The following is an 18,643-nucleotide window of genomic DNA, read 5'->3' as shown; positions in this document are numbered from 1 at the left end:
ACCCATAAAAGCTTGCTTTTGCAGGGACAGGTCGGGATATGAGGATGGAACCTTCCATCCATAGAGTGTATTATGGCCTACAGAGCATTGAGATTTGTGTTATCTCCTTTGCTGCGCATAGCGTGTGAGAGTGTTTGTGATCCTCAGTGTGCAGATCAGAAAATGAGGTCCCGAAATGTCGAGGGATTGTCCAAAGTTGGACAGTTAGCAAGCTTTCAGAATCCCAGCCAGTACACTGTCTCCTAGGCTGTGCGATGTGCCTGGGAAAGTGCTGGTCACTCTTAAGAGCCAGGGAGATGGAAAGGAAAGTGAGATGGGGGAATTCCAGAGGGGGCACTCTAGAGTCTCATAATGGTACCCCTGCAACCTAGATACTGGGATTTAAAGGACTTTGCTCTTGCTCCCCAGGGACAACCATCTCAGCCTGGGCTCTGTACACTGTGTGGCTGTCCCTGGCAGCACGAGGCTGCTTTCATAGTCCTTTCAGGCAGGTGTCCCAGTAACTGCTTTGTAGGCTTGGGGTCTACAGGCATCTGACGACTGAAAGGAAGCTGGCACATGGCCCGAACCAGTGTCGCCATCAAACCCAATTCTCTAATGTGCCCAGAACCTTCCCCTAGGTGAAGCTTTCTTTGGGATTTTGTAGCTTCTCCTGGCTTAAAGGACAGAAAATTTTCCTAAATGAACCCTGATAAGCTCAACAAAGGACTTGATGTTACTCTTTTGGGGTCAACTAGTTAGTTTAGATTTGTCTTCTAGTTTCATCCCAGTTTTGCCACTTTCAAGCTGGGCAACCTTGGCCAAATCATTAATCTCTCTGAGCCTGTAACAGAGGCCCAGAGATAATGAGGCAACATCAGTGAACCTGTCATCCAGCTGTTAGAAATGACTGTTTACAACACGTCCACACCCATCTCTCACAAGTTACCTTTTCATTTTGTATATTTTATTTTCATTTTATTTATTTTTTTCAGTGTAACAGTATTCATTCACAAGTTACCTTTATAATGGGAATAGACTTCAAAGAAAGGGGTCAAACCTACCATCTCATTATGTCTAAATGGTGGACGGCACATCATGAAGTAGGTGGATGATCCCTCTGCCCCTGGAGAAGGAGTGAGTGGAGGGGCTGCCAAAGTAGGACGAGGTCTTAGGAAAGTAAATCCTTAACTAAGAAAATAAAGCAAAAGACAAAGTAGGGGAAGGAAGGAGATTCCAAGTGGGACTATGAAAAGAGGAAGATAGAGAGAGGAGAGACAGTGAGTGAGGGAAGACGGGAGGGAGTGAGAAGGAAGGGGGTATGCTCTGGTTTGACTGAGATGGATTTGGGGGCTCAGGGCTCCAATCAGCTCGTGTATTTGCCATAGTCCCCAAGCCAGAAGCCTCTTGGGAGTGTTGCAAAGTGCTGTATTTAGTTTATTTTTGGAAAGGTTCTGTCCAGGCTGCATGTGCAGTGAGCCATACCATTCTCTCTTTGTTCTTTAGAAAAAGGGATATCATCCTCCGGTAAGCTGGAATCGAGGATCCAGGAACTCTAACCCTCTTTAAGCACTGTTCTGGAGTAAGACAAGGAGCTGGGCATAAAGTATTGTTTCTAGCCTCCCTTCCTTACAAGGTACTGAGTTCCCTGTCATGAAGGCATTCACACAGACATTAGATAACCACTAGTTGATGGTGTTAGAGGGAAGATTCAGACGACCCCAGCTAGGACCCAGTATCAGTGGGCAGAAGCATGGTTCTGGGGGGTAAGGGTGGGGGTGGGGGGTTGCCCAGTTCAGGGGCAGGGGTTGGGAGAAGACCTACACTGTCGGTGGATGGTTGTATTAAAGGAAAGGCACCATCCATGGGTTACCTTCTCTCTCTGTCTCACAGCTGTGTTTTCACAATGCTTCCTCTTTTTAAATTAAAAAAAATAATAAACTACTGGCCTGTCAACATGTCACCTTCAAAGAAATTGTTGACAAGGCACCACTCTAGAAAATGCGTTCAGGAAACAACCTCTCCCCAGCTGCATTTCTAGATTCAAGCGTTCTTCCCCTGGATCCCTTCAGTTCTTCTTCTTCTTCTTCTTTTTTTTTTTTTAATTTTGCTTCAAGCATGACTTTTTGTCACTTTGGTTCTCCTGTTCAACTGTCTGAGAACTTCTTCCTCTCTGGCACGGTACCGTCCAACAGAAATAGAATGGGAGTTATACGAGTAGTTGAAAATTTTCTCGTAGTCACATTAAAAGTAATAAAAACTAATAGGTGAAATTAATGTTAATAATGTTGCATTTGACCTAACATATTAAAAAATTCACTTCAACATGGAATCAACATAAAATTATGAATGGGGAATCACACATCCTTATTTTGGTGTGAAGTCCTTGGAATCCAGCAGTATTTTATACCCACGGCTCATCGGTTTGGATGAGCCACGTTTCGTGTGCTCGGCAGCCACTTGTGGCTGCTGGCTCCCAGGCTGGACAGCAAAGGACCAGGAGATCAACCTGAACCTCTCTGCCCAGTTTTGAGAACACGGACTTGCATGGCCAGTTGTGCTCCCATGGCCTACACACAACCACGGGACCAGCTCAGCTGCTTCTTCACTGTCCCTTGAATGCACCTGCATTTATCAGTGTTCTTCCTATTCCTTCCTCACTCTTAAACGCCTGGTACATTCTCCAGCAACATGGTGCTTAAAGTATGTGCCATACGAATTCATAATCACCTGGGTCACTACAGCTTAACCTACATTTCTTCTCCCTAGCTAGATTTTAATCTCCTCATAAGACAGAGGATAGGTTTATATTTCCTTAGAGTAGCCCATAGTGTCTAGGACCATTAATAATGCTAATAAATACGTACCGACTCATTCACTGAGGAAATCAAACTGCTGCTCAAAAGGCAACATGTTTTTATTCTCTTTTTATCACTGTAGCTACAAGCATTTCTGAGCAATAGCTTGAGTTCAAATAATCTTCTCTTACACATGGCCAGTTAAGAACTCACGCAGCCGCTAAATTACAAAGGAAATGGAGATCTGTTGATCTTGGGAATAACCAGAAGCAAGTGTGCCCTTCTGGACACTTTGACTTTGCAGCCAACGTGTTCAGAAGTTAACCTTCAACCAGGGTGCTGTCTCTCCTATCATTTTATGATGTTCATCCCCCAAAACACCATCCTGCAATTTAGGGATTCTGCCACCAGATGGTGATGGGGTATCTTGGTCACGGTTACACAATCAAGACCGTAAGACAGCTGCCAAATAGTCTAATAATGATATTTACAAAATGCAATTTTTATTTATTTATTTATTTTTTTTACAAAATACAATTTTTAAAAAATTCATAAGGATGCTTTGGTGCCTCCGTTCATAATTCATTAACTATGATTAATCATGGCTTCAATAGCTCTCCCAGATAATCATGAGATACACCTTTCTATCTAATTAGGTAACTAATCTGGAAGTCAAATTACTCCTGGACTTGGTAATTGTTCTGGAACTTCAGTCTGTTGGACAAGAAAAACCCTTGCAAAATCTTCCTACAGCCCCTAACAGGGGCTTGGGCTGCGAGACCACCCCTCTCGCACAGTTCTTTATGCTGTGGTTACTTATTTATCCTCTCTGGCCCCCTCCTAGCATGGAAGCTCTAGAAAGGCAGGACCTTACGGTCTTTTTCACCACAGTCTCCTGTCAATGCCGAGACAAGCACAGGGCAGGCCTGCGGTCAGTACTGTTGAGCACCTACTCACACTGTGACTTTCAAGCTCTTTCCCCACAAACCATGTGACAAGGACTACAAACCAATGAGAGCTGACATAGTAGAGTTTCTTGGCTCCCATTTTTTCCTACCTCCACTGCTGAGGAAGGCCTGCAACGAGAGGGCCTCTGGGGAATCACAGGCTTCAGTTTTCTTTACCTTCCTTGTCATACAGGATTTGTTAATTGTCTCCAGTCATATAGACCCATGAGTATTGCTGGGTTAGTTCCCAAAGTCACTTCTCCTTGGGGCTCCTTCAGCTCTGATTTCCCACAACTCTCCCTAAAGCCCAGGGATTTGAGGGCTTAGACTCTGGAGACCCAACTCTGAAGCTTGGCTCTGCCACTCACCAGCCCTGGGGTCTCAGACTTCTCAAGCTCCAATGTCTTCAACTCTAAAATGGGAATGACAGTAGGACCTACCTCACAGGGCGGTGGTAACACTAAGTGGATCAATCAGACAAAGGAGCCATAGACCACATGCACAGTTATCCCGCCCCACCCTCCAGGCTCAGCCCCTGTCTCTGGTAACTTTCCATCCTTACAGTTTCAGCTCAGGGTGTCTGCAAGATTCTGGAACACAGAAAACCAGCCAGTGCACACTGCTATCAAATTATCAGAACTTGTGTTCTGGACAGAAGGAGAGAACCTCCTCCCACCTTTGTGACTGATACATCTCTCATAATCCAGCCTGCAATTTACCAAGTGAACTCACTGGGTGTTTTGTTGGACTTGGAGAAATGGAGCTCACTCCTGATCTCCCACTCAGGCATGTAATGGTTTGCAGAATGCTAGCAACAAAACAAATAAAACAAAACCTATCAAATCAAGCAAAGGAGGAAACTCTGGAAGGTTTCTGTGCAATCCCAATCCCAATGAGAAGTATGAAGAAAGAGCTCCCTTCCTCTTTAACTACAAGGCGATAAGCATCGCTGCTTCTCTCCCCTGCCTGTGCCAAGTGATGCTCCACCAACCCCGTGATGGCTAAGGGGAGGGCAGTTACACAAACGGTTAGTGGTTAACCCACATGCCAAATTGCATTGGAGCAGTAAGATGTAGAAATACACCATTGTACGTAAAGCCATAGCACGGTTTCTTCTAGACACTTGGTTTATTAATCACCCACAAATTTATCCTGAAAAAACAAAGCAACCTGGTGCCAATGGCAAGGGATCCAAAGGAAACAGTTCTGCTGGAAACTTGTCTCAGGCAAGCTAACTCCCTATTGTTTTGTGCCTCAGTTTTCCCACCCACGAAATGGGGATCAGGAGATCATAAACGAATGACAAATAATGAACAGTCATCAAGCTAACTGAAAACAGGGCCCTTATAAAGGGAACAATGAGCAGCCAGCGTTCTCTGGGAGCAGGGGGCATGGGGAGGCACATCCCATCCCCCTGGCTGGCTGGCTGGCTGGCGCTGGGACGGCCCCCCGGGGGAGTTACCTTCACAAACTGCACGTCGCTCAGGATGTGCACTGAGTAGTCAGGAGTGTACAGGTTGTTGCTGCTGCCGCACAGCTGGGTATTGCTGCCCCCAAAGTCACTGCGCTCGCGGTTTGGAGACTCGGAGCGGTTCAAGCCGCTGCAGCGAGAAGGGGACCGGTTTACTGCAGATGGTGGTGGAGAGGCCGGGGGACAAAAGGCAAGGACAGGTAGGCAGGGAGGAAAGAGAAGGGAATGGAAAGAGAGAGATGAGGGGAGAGAGAGAGAGGTGTTTACTGAGGGCCAGAGGGACTTCTGGGCAACGCTAACCCCGGGTGCTAGACCCCGGCCCGCACCCTTCGCGGTGGAGGCTCAGGGCAACTCTGCTCAGGCCCCTCCAACTCACCACAGCCTGCACCTGGGAGGAGCTGGACAGAGGTGGTCCGCAGCTTCAGTTCAGGTCTTTGGACTAATGTCAGAGATAAGGACCACGCTGTGGGTGTGGGTATAGCTCCCCCTGAGCGAGAGACCCTCTGCCAAGATCTCAACGCCGCTAGCAAGTCTCATTGTTCAGAAAGGTGAATGCCTTAGGTCTGAGGGCAGAGACGACTGATCCGTGCAGTGGTGAGCATGTTAGCAGGGATCACTCAGGTCTGCCCTAACACTGGCAGGACCCTGGACAAGCGGAGACCCACAAACTATATGGGTACTGATTTGAGTCACATGAAGAAACTTAAAATTCGCTCCATCCTTGTCCTTGACAATTGTCCTTGACAATTGGAAGGCAAGATCCAATCCCTTAGAATTTCTGTTAAAGCGGAAAACATGAAACAGGACTGTATGCCGACAAACAGTCCCTGCCCTAGGGGCTTCCCAGTCCCCTTCTCCCAGGGTGGCTTAGGTGAGGAATTCCGGGGTTCCCCCATCTGAAGTGTGGTCCAGAAGGCAGAACACAGGCTCCGGCCCCGTGAGTTCCTCACCCTACAGAAAGGGCTAGGGCTGAGGAGGGCCAAAGTGGGGTCCTCTAAAGTGTGGGTCTAAGGCAGGACTCCATCTAGGCCTACATGGGGGCAGGGGATGCTGGAATAATCCACAGGCATCCTAAATGTTCCGAGTCAGGGTTGGCTGGTTTGTTTTCCCATTTTCAAGAACCTTCTAGGGAAACTTCAACGAAGACCACAGCACTTGGTTTCTAAACGGATTATGTGAACTACTTTCCCTGGATCAAAAGAAGAGAGGTTCTCCAGGTGACCCGAGCATGATCTCAAGCACAGAATCAACCCGAGGGAGAGTGCCATCCCATGTTTCCTTCCCCAGAGGGGGAGGGGCGTGCTGTGAGCCTCGCCTCTCGCCTCTCGGAACACAGACTGAGTTCAGGGGCTCCAGGGCGGAGTCTGGCTCCTCAGAAATTCCGCTCCTGTGCTTTCAGGGGAGAACCGCGGGAATTCAATACTGTCTCGGGAGATAACGGTGCCATCAGTCAAGATAATTGATTAGCATCTATTTGGAGCGAGTCCTTGAGGGTTGATGGTGTGTTTAGCTGCAAGCTGTTACTGTTGTCTGGCAAACCAAGTAGTGGAAAGGGTAAAATAACAACAGGCAGCATCATTTTTCTCTTTAGAACCATAACAATCGCTGCCTTGATAGGATTATAGAATTAAGGATTCTATTTCCAGTGTCCTCGTTTCAGGAAATGCCCCTCACATATACTCCATTACTTACGCCAGAAACCTGGGGGCTACCCCCAGACCCTTGCTGCTCCCCCAGCCCCATACCAGGCCCTCTCACCTCCACTGTGGACATAAGCCTGTTGGTCTCTATCTCTGTCCCCTCTCAAGTCCCAATTCCCTGGACCCCTAAACTCCTTGCTTTGTCCCCAAAAGTCCCCTATGACCTGACTCCTGCTTTCCTGTCTGGCCTCATCTTGAGGACTCTCTTCCCCTCCCCTGCTTGCTCTGGTGCCCTCAATCATGCAAGTGTTACCCCACTATCTCAGAAGATGCTATTTCTCCTGCCCACCTCCCTCCACCTCCCCAGCTAGGGTCTCAGTCATCAGGTCTCAGCTGAAGCTGAAAGCTATCCTCTCTGAAGACTTTGGCTGTCCTAAGATTTCCCTGTTTTCTTCTATCACTGTCCCTTGTTCATTCCTTCAATGTACCTTTCACAAGTTTTAATTCATTATGTGTTTGTACTTGTGATATCTACTCAATTCAATGCTAAATTCCACGAGGACAGAGATCTTGTGTTTTCTGGTCGTTGTGGTTCACTCAGTATCTAGCACTATGCCTGGCCTAGAGTAGGTGCTCAATAAAAATGTAGAGAATGAATGAATCAAAACCTAAGCATCCTTAAAGAGTTTTAATGTAGAACCCAAATTTTGTTTAAAAAAATATTTCAGAGCTCTCAAAGCATCCTGGATTGGAAGGCCTTGCCTTTGCAACTTACAATCATCCTGGGGAAGCTGACTTCTCCAAGAAACTTAAGGCAGAGAGAAGGACACTCCAACATTGTGGCTGGACAGAATCAGAGAGTGTGCAGTGAAAATCAAGGGCACCAAGAGGCCTCGGGCTTTGGTCCAGTAACTTGAGAAGAAGCCACAGGGAAAACCAGGACTTTGTTTACCTAAAGCACGTGAAACTGGGGATCCTGGCCTCAGGTCTCTACGGCCCTACTTCTCCACTGGGAGATGGAGGGCCAGACCCTCTTCCACAGTGACCAAGGACTGAAGCCAGTGACGGTGCCATGGAGAACAGAGTGAAGCACCCAGGCGACTGTAAATGGCAGCAGCACTGGGCAGAAAACATGCATTTCATTTCTGGTCCTGGTCCCTTGAAAGCAAGCTGGTGCATTCTTGGCTTGGCTAGACCCTTTGTGGTCTTCTGGGCTGGCGGCTGCCAAGTAAATCAATGGCACTTCCTCAGGGTAACTGCTGTGGAAAAGGGGGCAGGCAGTTCTGCTGGAGGGTGACTTCTTTGTCATGTGAGTGGACTCTGGAACACCATACCCTGACCTGGTAGGTCTTGTCCTCAGCGCATTTTGGAACCAACGAAGGGAGTATAAGTAGGGCCTGGGAAATAACCATCTCTCCCTGATAACCCTCCAGGGTTTTGCCTGGTGGGACACGTGTTACATATACCCCATGTGTCCTGTTCCACCTCGTTATCCCTTATATCACAATCCCAGGCATATTCCAGGAGGATGGCAGGGAGACAAGGCTCTCTTATCTACTAGACCACTTCTAGCCTAGAAGGCTCTGCCTGAATCACTTCCACACTCTGTTGGAAACAGAGGCCACAAACGCCTCCCCGTCCCGCCCAGAGCTCTGGTCCTCACTGACATGCCACTCTGCTGTCACTCCCAGGACCACACGTCAAATGCAAGTGACACCACTGTCGTGCTAGGAGGAGAAGTATTGTTGTGTTCTGTTTTTTTCAAGTAAGAACAAGGCTATTGAAGGTTTATTCAGAATCCCAAAGGATTCCCAACACCAAAAGATGTCTTATAAAGGTCGGGCCTATAAAAGCAATTTTTAAAAGGAAAAAAAAAAAGCCTCACTTCACAACAAAGAAAGTCCCAGCTCATGTGAGTGTTATGCAACATCAATGTTCTCATGTCCCAAAGCCTGACATTCCTCAATAGGTAGGATGCTGATGACTCGGCGTTTCGGTAATTGTACACATACACTCAGAGGTTTTTGAGCAAGGGAAATGGAAATGCTTTTAATAAAAAAAGAGAAGAAATCAGTAACAGACGAGTGTCCCAGCAGCATGGCAAACGAGTTCAAGTTGTATAATTCCCCTTGGCATTTCCTAAGAGCAGAGGCCCAGGCTGGGGGGAGTGAAGTGAAGAGGAAAATGCGAAATTACAATCAAAGAGGTCTAAGAGGGGACGGATCAAACAGCGATCAAACTGACCACAGAATCCCTCACCAGGAGGTAGGCCACGTCACCGACATATCCCTTGTCCGCTCTTCCTTACATCACACCCTCAAGCTAGCCCTGGAGACTGAGTGGTGGGAAGCAGGGTTTTCTTCTCTAGACTCCGAGGTGCTGTGGAGAAGCATGATAGACCCCATTCCTGCAGCCCCTGTGTAGTTAGGCTGCAAGGGAAGTTGGAGCTACTGAAGTTGGGTGGAGAAGACCCTGGGGTACAATTGGGTGTGGGGTGGGAGAGGGGGTGGAAGAGGATTTGACACTCTAACTGGGGCTGAATGGAATCTCCTGTGCGCTGATAGGCACGGGGCCCTCTGAACCTACGCACAGCTCCGAGATGCTTGCCTCACTCATGACACCTGTACCTAGCGCAGAACCCATGATTCAGGAGAATGCCCCACTTCCTGTTTCAGTCTGGGGATCTGAGGGGAAAAGTAGGGGAAAGTAGGGTTCAGCGGCTGCCTGCTTCTATCTTTCGGAGCATCAGTGAGGGACAAGAGGGAACAGCCCTCTCTCGTCATAGTCACTGTGTCATGGGCCACCTGTGTTCTCCAAACTGGATGGGAGAGCTTAATTACATAGGCCCATAACAGTACAAACTAGGATTATTAAAAGTCATCATTCTGGGGTAATATTCAACATCAGACAACCAAATGCCAAAAGCTCTCTGTCAAAGCTACAATGTGAACTCTGCAAATCAGCCCAAGTTAGGAGCCCAGATGAACTCGCTCACATTACATGGAGCTTTAATGGTTCCCAAATGTTTACAACACACAAGCCAACCCAAAGGAGTATTGCGACTTACCACATTTCACAAAGTAAAAGGATTATTTTTAGAGACTCCCTCTATATTCTGGGAGGAAACAGTTTCCATTGATCTCAAAGCACATTACAGATGTCACTTGAACACTGAAAAAGAATCACTGCTCCTGATCTCTTTCCTGCCTCTGTGCTTTTGTGGATTTGGAAGGATTATCATGGGGAACTTGAAATCATCTTCACTGGGAAAAGAAAAAGGAATGAATCTGGGGAGAGGGGATGATAACTGCAGTGGAGCTGTGAACTCTCAGTGGGTTGATCAGAAGTCTACTTTTTAAATGAAAGCACCTGCAAAGCTGGCTAATTACATCATACCCTGGAAGCAATGCAATACACAAAACCACTCCTCTCTCCGTATTTCAAACTAAAGCTCCAACAGAAGGAAACTGCCTATGTGTGGATAATGGTGGCAATCTTTGGTTCAGGGACCTCTGGCCTCAGTCCACAGAGAGCACCATAATTCATTACCATGACTGCTTTCAAAATGCTAGTAAGTCACAGTCCTCTAGGGGGCACAAAATGCCCATGTTCAGAGGGGTAGCCAGGTCCAGGACAATAGAAGCAGGACCCAAGAACCTCAGATTCCATACATCACCCAGTGCTCATCAAGACAAGGGCACTCCTTAATCCCCATCACCTATTTTACCCGTCTCCCCATCCCTTCCCCTCTGGGAACCATCAGTTTGAGTCTGTTTCTTGGGTTTGTCTCTCTTTCTTTTTCCTTTGCTCATTTGTTCTGTTTCTAAAATGCCACGGGTCACTATATTGTACACCTGAAACTAAAAGAACATTGTATGTTAACTATACTGGAATTTAAAACAACAAAAGAATTTTGCAATGTATACAATATATATGTATCAAATTATCACATACATCTTACATTTACAGTGTTATATGTCAATTGCGTCTCAATAAAACTGGAAACTTTGTTTTGTGTTGAGTATAGTTGACACACAGTGTTACACTGGTTTCAGTTGTACCACTTAGTGATTTGACAAGCTACCCTCTATCCCATGACATCGCTATCAGTGTCCCTGACTATTCCCATTGCTTTGCTTTTTATATTCCTGTGACTAATTCATTTCAAGTGAAAACTTTTTGTTAAAAATAAAAAAGAATTGGAGAAATTAGGAAAAAAATGTAACAGCAAAAAAGAGAGAGATTTGGATTCCAATCTTCATTCTTCGCCTTCTCACTACACAGGTGATACTGCTGGATGGCTCCATGTTTTCAGAGGCTGTTTCCCTACTTACTGTTTTGCAATGTTAATTCCTTCCCATCTCCTGAGGTTGTTGTGGGGATCAAATAAAATGATTGGGTTCTTTTTAAATGTAAAGGCCCTATTAATTTCCAGGATTTCTCTCTCCTCTGTGCAAGATGGGAGCAAGATGTAATATATGCAAATAACTGTATTTGGCTCATAAATCAAGTATGGGGCCAGACAAAAGGAGACCAAGTGAAAGGAGGTGGGAGGAGAGAGTCAAAGGAGAAGAAAGGCATCAATGCCCTTTCTTTTTTCCTGCTTTGTTCGTCACTGCTCCACTCTGCAGAGATAAACCAAGGGTGGGAAGAAGTTGGCCTTGCTCTCTCAGCTTTGTGGCTCACCTATTTGTTGTTGGGTTGAAGACCCAGGCATGGAAAATGAGGGGAAGGTGGAAAGAGTTCTCAGGAGCAGCTGCCACCCACCAGGGTTGGATCAGAAGTTACAGCACCTCCTGGTGGGGGTGGGGCTGGGAGTGTCACACTGCAGGAACAAGTCACCTTCATGTTGGTCTGATGCTGGGTTACCATCAAGTTTTTCATAATAAATATCAATGAACTAGAATTAACCTTCCCTTAACTGGAGTTACAAAATTATAGAGAACTGGCTTGTCTGGTTAACTGAGGGTAATTTAAAAGGTAATTACATCCCTGCTTTGATCCTTCTGATTGAGTATCTTTTAAAAATGTAAGCCTTGCCTTTTGGCTAAAGCTTCATAGCATACTCTTTCTTCATGAAGACTCCCTGCATGTGAAGGATCTTGAAGGTCCATGATGTGGTCACTTCTCATTTTGCTGACAGGCAAGAGTAGACCAGTTAGCTGGTAGAAGGCACCAGCTTGGCACCCCACATGGACCGTGCTGGTCAGTAGTCATCATGAAGGCATGAGATCTCAAAAAGCAAGAAAAATTTTATTTCTTGGTGGAAAATCATTATATGAGAGGGAAAACCTTGGTGATATTTGAGAAGGTGATTAACTTGTCTTGTACAGATAAACATGGGAACCAGATAGTTTTTGATGGGGAAAAATGTGATTTGGAAGAAACAGGAGTCAACATAAATACTTCTGATCTGCAAACTTGGGGGTTTGAGGTCTCAGGACATAGCCTTTTTGAAAGTTGAGGGTCTACTGTACAGATTGCAAAACATAACTGGATTCTTGCTGGCTGAGGTTATGGTGGGGCCTCAGAATCCTATTGTGGCACTGGGATAGGAAGACAGATGTGGGGTGGGGGTACAGGGAAATGGACGTGTTTTTACATTCTAACTTCAGGGAGGTTTAAGACAGAAATTCTTGGTTTGCTCATTACTTGTTTCATGAGCCTGAGAGAGCATCCTCTAGACATGAAAACAATACAAACACTTCATCAATTATATAGACTGATTACATTCTCCTCAACCCTTGTGTTTTTCTGTAGTTCTATGAGGAGCTGCCTGACCCAGTTAAAAAGAAACCCAGCAACTTTTATATAATTAACAACAGAGGTTAAACCTAATGAAAAGTTGTTTTGAAATTCTTACACATATTCTTTGTATGAGTAAGGCCAGAGAGAATATGGTCACCAGAGAGCAACATTACAGGGGAAGATGAGGCTGGGTTAGGTAGTGGTCAGCTGAAGGCAGAGGCCACAGAGAATGAATGGTGGGGGGAAAATAGGTAGCAGTAAGGGATGGTTCTGTTGTTTTTTTCTAGTCCTCTCCTGCTGCACTCCTCATCCCTCCATTCTGCAGTGAGACAAATGATGAGGAGGAACTTACACCAGCCCTCACTCTATCATTTCTCCCTATAACCACACAGAGACTTCCCGGGAGCTAAATTCATAAGTGACACCACTGACTCGGCACACACTGGGCCGTGTGTGCCAGGGAGTGTTATCTGTGGATGGGCTATGCCTTAGTCCTGGCAGTGCCTGTGGGAGACACCAGTTCCCTCTCAGGACAGCGACAGAGACCAAAGGCCTCTTGGACACCCCACTGACTTTACGGAGACCCGACACACCCACGCATGTTTACCTGGGGAGCCCGCCAGAGAGTCCCCTCTGCTGAAGGCGAAGGTACGGGACACAGAGACGGGCACTAAAGAGTCAAGGGCCAAGGATTTGTGAGTTGCGAAAGATAAGATAAACAGAAAAGGAGAAAGACAAAACAGCAAAGTGTGTGAGTCAGTCTGTTCTTGAGTCTTCACAACATCACATTTCTCTGCAAACGGGAATCTTGCCTCTGAGAACAGGGAAATTGCAAATCCTCTCACAAAGTCACCCTCTAGAAGCCCAAACGTAAAACAGACTTGGCTGAAAGTCTTTCCGGAAAGATGTGCAGTAATCTTAGAGGGGATTCGACCTGCCGATGACAAGAGCGGCCAGGGGCCCTTGCGGGGTGGGGACGCGTGTCCGCAGCATTCTCCGTGAACCCACAAATAGGCTGGGGGTCCTGCACCGCCTCGCCCCCAGCTCTCCCCGCGGCCCCCGGGCTCTGTGCGCCTGCGCCGCGGCTCCAAGCAGAGCGCATGCTCCGGCCAGTGGCGGCCGGAAGAAGCCTGCCTCTGCCTCCTAGCAGCTCCTCGGTGCTCACAATGCCGGAAGCTTACTGTGCGTTGCGGGATCAAGCGGTGTTTCTCTCTGGGAATCTGTCTTCCTCTCTCTCATCCAGTTGTTCAGAGAGCCCCTTCCTTGGGGACTAAATGAAGTCAGTCTGTAGAGGACAGCGCACCGAAACCGGCAACTTCTGTGCTCTTACCTGCCGTGCCAGGTGATTGTACTGAGTTTACACGCGCAGGGTAGCGGGGGAGATTTATACCTCCCTGACTGATAATCATTCGGTCTGACACCAGATGTCAAAGAATATTGGAGTGGGCTCCTAATGTGAGACGTACCGGGATAAGAAACCCCACAGTCTCAAGAAGCATCCTAGAGTTTCTTGGGGGTGCAAATGAAATGTATATCCCACCAAACAGGGAGGAGACAGCCTCTCCCTGCTTGCATTGCCCCGTGGGCATCTGTTCCTTGTACCCTGAGCTCAAGCCTGGTCCCTTCAGAGTTCCCAGGCTCACTGTGATCCTCCTAGAGTCCCTGGCAATCAGATCCGAGAGAGAGGAGACAGTGCTGGCTATGTTCCCTTTACCCTGCACAGGAAAACCAGGGTGACTTACTCATAACCTCAAATTCGACTTTGAGGCTAGGTCCCAAGGCCAGTGTTCTGAAGAACCTCTCATCCCATTTATCTCTCTCAAAGGCTAATAAAGCTATAGGCTGGCTTCCAGGACAAGGGTAGTGGGCCAGACCCAGACCCTATAAGAATTCACTCCCTTATGCTCTCCTTTGACTGCAGGCTGAGGTTCGCTGCTGTTGAGCCATGCTGGGCAGCTAGACCCTGGGGTGGGGGTGCACCCAGGCATAACTGTGGGGTGTGGCAGCCTTGGCCCATATTTCACACTGTACTTTGCTAAGTGGGGAGCACTTGCGGGGGATGATGGAAAATATCTCCACACCCCTACTGGTTAATTCAATTTCTTTCTCCTTCTGAAGATTATAAAGATGCTCAGAAGTGAGGGGAGGGAAAAGTTTAATGCTCCTTTTTAGTTAACCAGTTTTGAAGGAGAGATCAGTGTTACAAGTTTATACCTGTCTCACTGATAAAATCGAAGGAGATATGGGTAGAAAGAACTAGAGACAGGAAAGAAGGAAGGAAGGGGAAACCAGGTAACAGCTTCCCAAGATTTTTAAAATAATTTTCTTTTCAAAGAAAAAAGATCATCCGTATTAGGTGGGCTGGGGAGTCTCATGTAGCTCTTTGTCCCCTGTCTTTTGATCTTCTGAAAGAGCCAGAACAGGGCTGAATGTCTAAGTAACATTTAGAATCCTAGGAATTACCCCACCCTAAGCAATCCCTAATGTGATGGATGGAAATCTCCTTTAGAGAACCAAGATTTCCCTGGTCCTGTAGCTCATCCCTCTCCCATTCAGAGTTCTTGTTCTAAGATGATGATGCTTCCTTCCTCAACCTTGCTTGAGATCTGTTGGCTTATATAAGTGTCATATGTACCAGGGCTTTACTTTTATTGATCTTCAGTGCCATGGCCATAAATGGGCCATGCCTTGGGTATGGATAGGTACTTCAGCTTCATTTCAGCCTTCTTCTCAGCTAAGGTATAAATTACACTGTAAACCATTCCACTGTTTCTACATGGAAATTACATTCTGGAACGTGATGGGTCTCAAATCTATTTCTTTGTGCTGTGTGAACTAGCCAGGACATGGGTAGTCATCCACTTGCTGGGTAATTTGGAGCAAGTCAACTCTTTAATTTCTCTGTGTTAAAATGGTATCTACCTTTCCTGTGCCAGGGATTGTGAGATCAAGCTTTGGGATCCTCTGGTAAATCCCAATAGAAAGCCCTCCGTAAAAATCTTTTTTATGATGAGAGAAAACACCCCATTTGGCATGAAAATAGCCACTGCTGTAAACATGAACAGCTGAAAGCAAGGCAAAATTCAGACCCGTGAACCAAAAAGAAATCTAGAGATATAGTTCGTTCTGGATCACGCTTACATCCCAATAAACACTATCCCTTCTAAGCGCAAGTACAATATCCCCACACAGGAAACAGCAAGAAGGTAGAGCACACAAGGGGCAGAACAAACCAGCCATGAGCCCTGTGGCAGCCTCCAGCACCACCATGCACAGCCAACTGGCAGCCAGCTCTCCACCAGCTAAGACGTGTGACAAGGAAAGAGAAGCAGGTAAGCAACATACCGTGGCAGCCTGGGACTCACATCCTAAGACCTTGTGGGCATTTCCTACAGTATGGTAATGTAATACAGTAATGACAGACCCATGTCAGGTAAAGTAAAGGCCAGTGGGTGAATTATATCCTAGTGGAGAAGGAAAGGCTGAACTTGCACCAGAGCACCCAATCACCAGCCTGCATTCCCCAGCAGGTGACAGTAAATGGGGTCCCCTCCCCTCACAACTTCTCTCCCTGTCATTTGTCACTTGCACATGAGCAGAGAAGCAGCAGGAAACATTCCAAACACAGAAACGAGGCGCCTGTGGTCCATAGGTACCTGGCAGGAGGCAGTGTTCCTGGCAGAGCATTACAAAGAGGCTGCCAACATTTGGATTAGCCCCAGCCCAGCCTCAAAGTGCTTGGTCAAGGTCCCCAGAGTGGGCTGAGACAAGACTATGATGGGGACAGGTGGGAGAGAGGTTTGAGAGATACATACGAAAGACTGAGGATCCAGCCAGGCTTCCAACCTTCCGCACATCGTTATCTAAGGACAGAAGGATGCAGTTGAGAACACACACCTCCTTATGGGAATGACTTCTCCTCCACCCCACCCGCAGCACCAGTGAACTCTGCAAAAACCAGGCAATCAAATGGAAGTTAAAAAGCAAAATAAACTTGTCTTTTCATACAGAAAAATACCACTATCCACTCCTGACACTTGATAACACTGCAGTTTACCACGGACTTCCATGAACAGACTCTCCGATTAGGAAAGGACTCTCACACCCATTTTACGGAGGAGGAAACTAAAGTCTAGGGAGTTAAATGGCTCCTCCCTAAGAGGAGTCAGGACTTGAACCCAGATGTTCTCTTCCACCATATCCCACTGCTTCCCCAAGAAGCTCTGGCTTGGGGACTGGAATACCTGAGCAAGCAGTGGTCATGATGGCTGGGACTCCATAGTAGGTGAAAGCTCCATTCTCGAAGCGAAGGCCTTCCTTGCCAACCTCCACTTCCACTTTACCCTGAGGAAAGAAGGAAGTGTACAAGGGCATGTGTGAGCACTTCCAGTGCTATTATTGACTACAACCCCAAGCACTTCTGTATGGTAACAAACAGGTGGACTTAAGTTCTTATCACAGGGAAATGTGAAGTCTGTCTAGATCCATTTCAAAAATAGAACCTCTGACTTCAGCAGTACATTAATTGTTTGATTCATAGAGGAGTGTCTCATCCTGGCTAACCAACTCTCTTTGCATGCTCTGATGGCCCTTCCATGATGAATGTCCTGGCTCCAGCTAGCCCCAGCCCCCTAAACTGCCCTACTGGTTTAGTCTGAGGTTAGACCATCTCTTGAGTCTGGTTGAGAGAAAATCTGATTCTGTGCAGAGCTTGTGTATTTCATTGTCGGGAATAATGATCGCTAATAGCTAGCATGTAGCGTGTATCTGTGGGCCTGGTACTGTGTTCTGTGCACTGCATAGATTCTCACTCACTCAGTCCCACCACCCTATGGGGCCCATACTGCTTTTATCCCCAGCTTCCGGGTGAATCAATTTGAGGCTCAGAGAGGTCACATACCTTGGGAAAGGTTAGTTAGAACGTGGCAACACTGGCATTTTTTTTTTTTTTTAAGATTTTATTTATTGATTTATTTGACAGAAGAGAGAGACAGTGAGAGGAAATACAAGCAAGAGGGAGCAGCAGAGGGAGAGGGAGAAGCAGAAGCAGGCTTCCCGCTGAGCAGGGAGCCCATGCGGGGCTTGATCCCAAGACCTTGGGATCATGACCTGAGCTGAAGGCAGACGCTTAATGACTACGCCACCCAGGCGCCCCAACACTGGCATTTTAAAGCCAGATCTTTCCCATTGCTGAACCAACACTCTTGCTACTACTTTTCAGTCCCTCTGACTTTTATTTGAAAATGGTTACGTTTACATGAAGCGTAAGAGAGTAGGTTATATGAGTTCATGACGTTATATAAACAATGGAATAGGAAGGACTCTTGTTGATTTTCAGCTGTGAAGACTGTGACTCCATTTTGGAGAAAGGAGGCTCTGTGTTAGGATGGGTGTGAGGCCCATTACAGGGTCAGAGCAGACAGGCTGTAGGCGGATAGTAAGCACAAAGAGGCCACTTCTAAGGTCACTGAGCTTAATTAAGATTTTTAAGGCAATCACTGTATTTAGGGTTTGTAAGATTCTGTTGAGAAGAGATGGGCAATAGTGACAGAGCTAATGGTAGAGCCGGGCCAGGGAGCCAGCGGCATCGCAAGCTAGAACCACATGTCATGTGTATTTGCGACAGGCCTATCCAGGCACCCAGGGCAGGAGGCGCTGGGACTTATGTGAGCACCAGGAAGATGCTACACCTCTTTCATGCAGTCATTTGTTCCCTCCCTGGTCCTCTTAAGGAGGAGAAGATTCGAGAGGCTGTAAAGGCTAAAATATGGCAGTGAGAGTGGATGTGTTCCACGCACCCCCAGTGCAAGGAGCGAGTGGGAGTCAGATATGGTGAGACGCCAGCACGACAGACACGAGACAGGCCTGCAGGTTGGGAGGCAGTGGACCATCGCATTCCTGGGCAAGTGTGAGCAGACAAGGGGGCTTCGGGATTCTGCAGGATGACAGTTTTGGAAGTGTAGTCTCAGAACCCCTCTGCTGAAGAAGTCCCCACCCCACCCCACCATAAACATTGCTGACTGGTCAGACGAACTGCCATCAAGATCCCACCACTCTCGG

General features: G+C 47.1%; 1 protein-coding gene across 4 annotated transcripts in view; it reads right to left on the bottom strand.

Annotated features, from left to right (window-relative positions):
* Nucleotides 1-18,643, bottom strand: part of CNNM1 (cyclin and CBS domain divalent metal cation transport mediator 1) — a 58,944-nt gene that overhangs the window by 9,270 nt on the left and 31,031 nt on the right. For 2 of the 4 annotated variants that reach the window (XM_046027809.1, XM_046027807.1), the window contains exons 5-8: nucleotides 16,828-16,927; nucleotides 16,399-16,446; nucleotides 13,191-13,253; nucleotides 5,187-5,350 (exon numbers count right to left, since the gene is read on the bottom strand). In XM_046027809.1, coding sequence (XP_045883765.1) covers nucleotides 5,187-5,350; nucleotides 13,191-13,253; nucleotides 16,399-16,446; nucleotides 16,828-16,927 — 375 coding nt within the window. The remainder of the gene's footprint in view (nucleotides 1-5,186; nucleotides 5,351-13,190; nucleotides 13,254-16,398; nucleotides 16,447-16,827; nucleotides 16,928-18,643) is intronic. The other 2 variants (XM_046027811.1, XM_046027808.1) reach the window with 1 other exon arrangement.

Source organism: Meles meles, chromosome 13 (genome assembly GCF_922984935.1).
Source record: "Meles meles chromosome 13, mMelMel3.1 paternal haplotype, whole genome shotgun sequence".
NCBI lineage: Eukaryota > Metazoa > Chordata > Mammalia > Carnivora > Mustelidae > Meles > Meles meles.
The sequence above is the reverse complement of the archived record's forward strand: the minus strand, read 5'-3'. Positions and strand labels throughout refer to the sequence as shown.